At 33.7% G+C, this 2662-nt stretch overlaps 1 protein-coding gene across 1 annotated transcript in view; it reads right to left on the reverse strand.

Moving 5' to 3' along the window:
- The window catches only part of BRWD3 (bromodomain and WD repeat domain containing 3), a 116757-nt gene that overhangs the window by 23995 nt on the left and 90100 nt on the right, over positions 1–2662 (reverse strand). Inside the window, exons 32-33 of the mRNA XM_019648194.1 lie at positions 1867–1992; positions 1702–1780 (exon numbers count right to left, since the gene is read on the reverse strand). Of these exons, the coding sequence (XP_019503739.1) occupies positions 1702–1780; positions 1867–1992 (205 nt within the window). The remainder of the gene's footprint in view (positions 1–1701; positions 1781–1866; positions 1993–2662) is intronic.

Consider the following 2662-nt stretch of genomic DNA (forward strand, 5'->3'; position numbering starts at 1 on the left):
AACTACCATATGATCCATGAATCCCACTTCTGAGTATATTATATATATACATATATATATATATATATATATATATATATATATATAAAGATAATGAAAACAGGATCTCAAAGAGATAAAACTGCACTCCCATGTTCACTGCAGCATTATTCACAATAGCAAAGGTATAAAAACAACCTAAGTGTCTGCCAGCAGATGAATGAATACAGAAGATGTGATGCACACACACACACACACACACACACACACACACACAGAGGAATATTATTCAGCCTTGAGAAAGAAGGAAATTCTGCCATCTGAGACAACATAGATGAACCTGGTGGACATTATGCTAAGCGAAACAGCCAGACAGAGAAAGACAAATACTGCACGGTATTATCACTTACATATGGAATCTTTAAAAAAAGTCAAACTCATAAAAACAGAGAATAGAAGAGAGGTTGCCAGGGGCTGAGTTGTCAGGGAAATACGGAGAGATTGGTAAAAGGGTACAAACTTTCAGCTGTAAGATGAATAAAGTCTGAGGATCTAAGAACCTAATATAAAACATGGTGGCTATAGTTGATAACACTGTATTGCATAATTGAAATTTGCTAAACAGTAGAACTTAATAAATGTTCTCACCAAAAAAATAAAATTGCTGAATTACTTTTTACTTTAATTTTCCATTCTAAACCCAAGTAGTGCTACTCTGAGGACAAATTCTTACTACATGAAATCCTCAATCAAAATGCATTCATGTGAAAGGTCAGAGAAAATATTGATAATAGGCATAAAAATGATAAATTTTTCATTAGTTTCAGAAGAATAATATATAAATGGCATATTCTAGTTTTATTATGTAAATAACATTTAACTTGCATAACACAACATTTTATAGTCAGATACATTTTCATTAAAGAGTAAAAACCATTGGAGATTTACCACTGTGGAGATTAAGAGTAGAGACAATATGAACATGTAAGGTGTCTCTGTACAGTAGACATTACAATAGAATCTAACATATTTGAATCACTCATCCCTGAGATGAATTGTCTTCTAGTAAAGATTTTTGAATTCTCACTTTTCATTATTGTTTCAGACTCTTATCTTGGCTTTAGTTTCTCGCCATCAATGCCTCCAGTCAAAAATGGCTTTATGTACTCAGGGGTATGGCTGGGTGGGGAAATCAGATATGTGAGGGTTTGCTGACAATACTAATTTCATTTCATTAAGAAAAACTGGTTTATGTCAGCAAACTTCCATAAAGGAAATCAAACAGCATCTCCATGAAATCACTAAAAGTGTATTTTGAAAACCAAAATTTTAAAATCATTACTATTTTTCATGTACTGTTTAAAAAATGAATCCTTACTTAAATTTCCATCAACCAACCATTCTTTCAAAATATTTAATGCTTTGTCCTGTTTTTAAGGGCTGTAAAATGAAGTCTTGATTTCTCATCACTGAAACCCACTAAGTTAAACAGGATGACTGGACACCTGTTTCTGCCTGAATACTGAAGCACTGCTACATTTTTAGTATATGTCATCTAAATACAGGTTAAATAATTTAATAAGAAAAGATGCAGGTGTCCGGCCAGCTTTTAGAAATCAGCTTCATCGTTCATAACCAGTTATAACACCTACATGTAATACTTACTGTACTTCAAATAACAGAAAAGGAATTCATGCCTACTAATCATGCTACAATTCTTACCTCCTCTGTATCAGTACTGTTTAGTTCTTCTGCTTTAATTTTATTATAAGTATCCAGTATATCAGTACAGCTCTGGTCCCTAAGAAATATGATAAGTCAAAACACATTTCAATAAATTAAAAAAATCAGAAGTCAGTCCCTATGGAAGATAAAATTGCTTCTTACCCAATAAATCGAAGTAAGACATCAGTTACAATTTTGGCTGCTTTAACTATAGGACTGTCTGGCTCATTGAAAGTCCTGGCATTATGTTCAATGTAGCGTACCTCCCACATTAATGCTGATATTCTCCTATGAAATAAAAAATACCCTCTGTTACTCTTGGTTGACACATTTAGTCTATTCTAGGAATACACAACATGAAACAACTAAGCACTTAATCATGATATGTCAAAAGTGTTTCAACATAATTGACTCATATATATGTGACTGATGTGCACTAATAAAGGTATAGTTACAGTATCTGAAGCATAGGCAAGAATTTAGAATTACTGGACTGCATATTAAAATTTGGAAAAGAACTGATCCAGGACATTATGAGTAATGATTTGACCAAATACAAACAAAAACAAACTGTTTTGATAAAGTCAAAAGAAAGTTTAGTTTTCAGAAGAGATGAGAAGAGCACAAAAAAGAAACCAGGTTATAGAAAAGGACAAAATTTTATCTAGTTACTTTTAAAATATGTATTATAAAATTAAATTATAGGTGATGTTATAAAATACATCCAATTGATTATATTTATAACCAGTTTACGGAATAACTGTGGTTAGGATACAGTGGACTGTGGGGTAAGAGAGGTACCAAGAAGCCGGCTGAGTGGCACGATGGTTAAGAGCTGGCTTGGGATACCAGAGGGCCCCGGTTCGGATCCCACATATGAAGGCCAGTGACACTGCCCTCCACAGCTAAGATGCTGAACAACAGCTCAACCTGGAGCTGGGCTGCCGTAAGTCGCCGG

This window comes from Hipposideros armiger, unplaced genomic scaffold (assembly GCF_001890085.2).
Source record: "Hipposideros armiger isolate ML-2016 unplaced genomic scaffold, ASM189008v1 scaffold_121, whole genome shotgun sequence".
In the NCBI taxonomy this organism is placed as follows: Eukaryota; Metazoa; Chordata; class Mammalia; order Chiroptera; family Hipposideridae; genus Hipposideros; species Hipposideros armiger.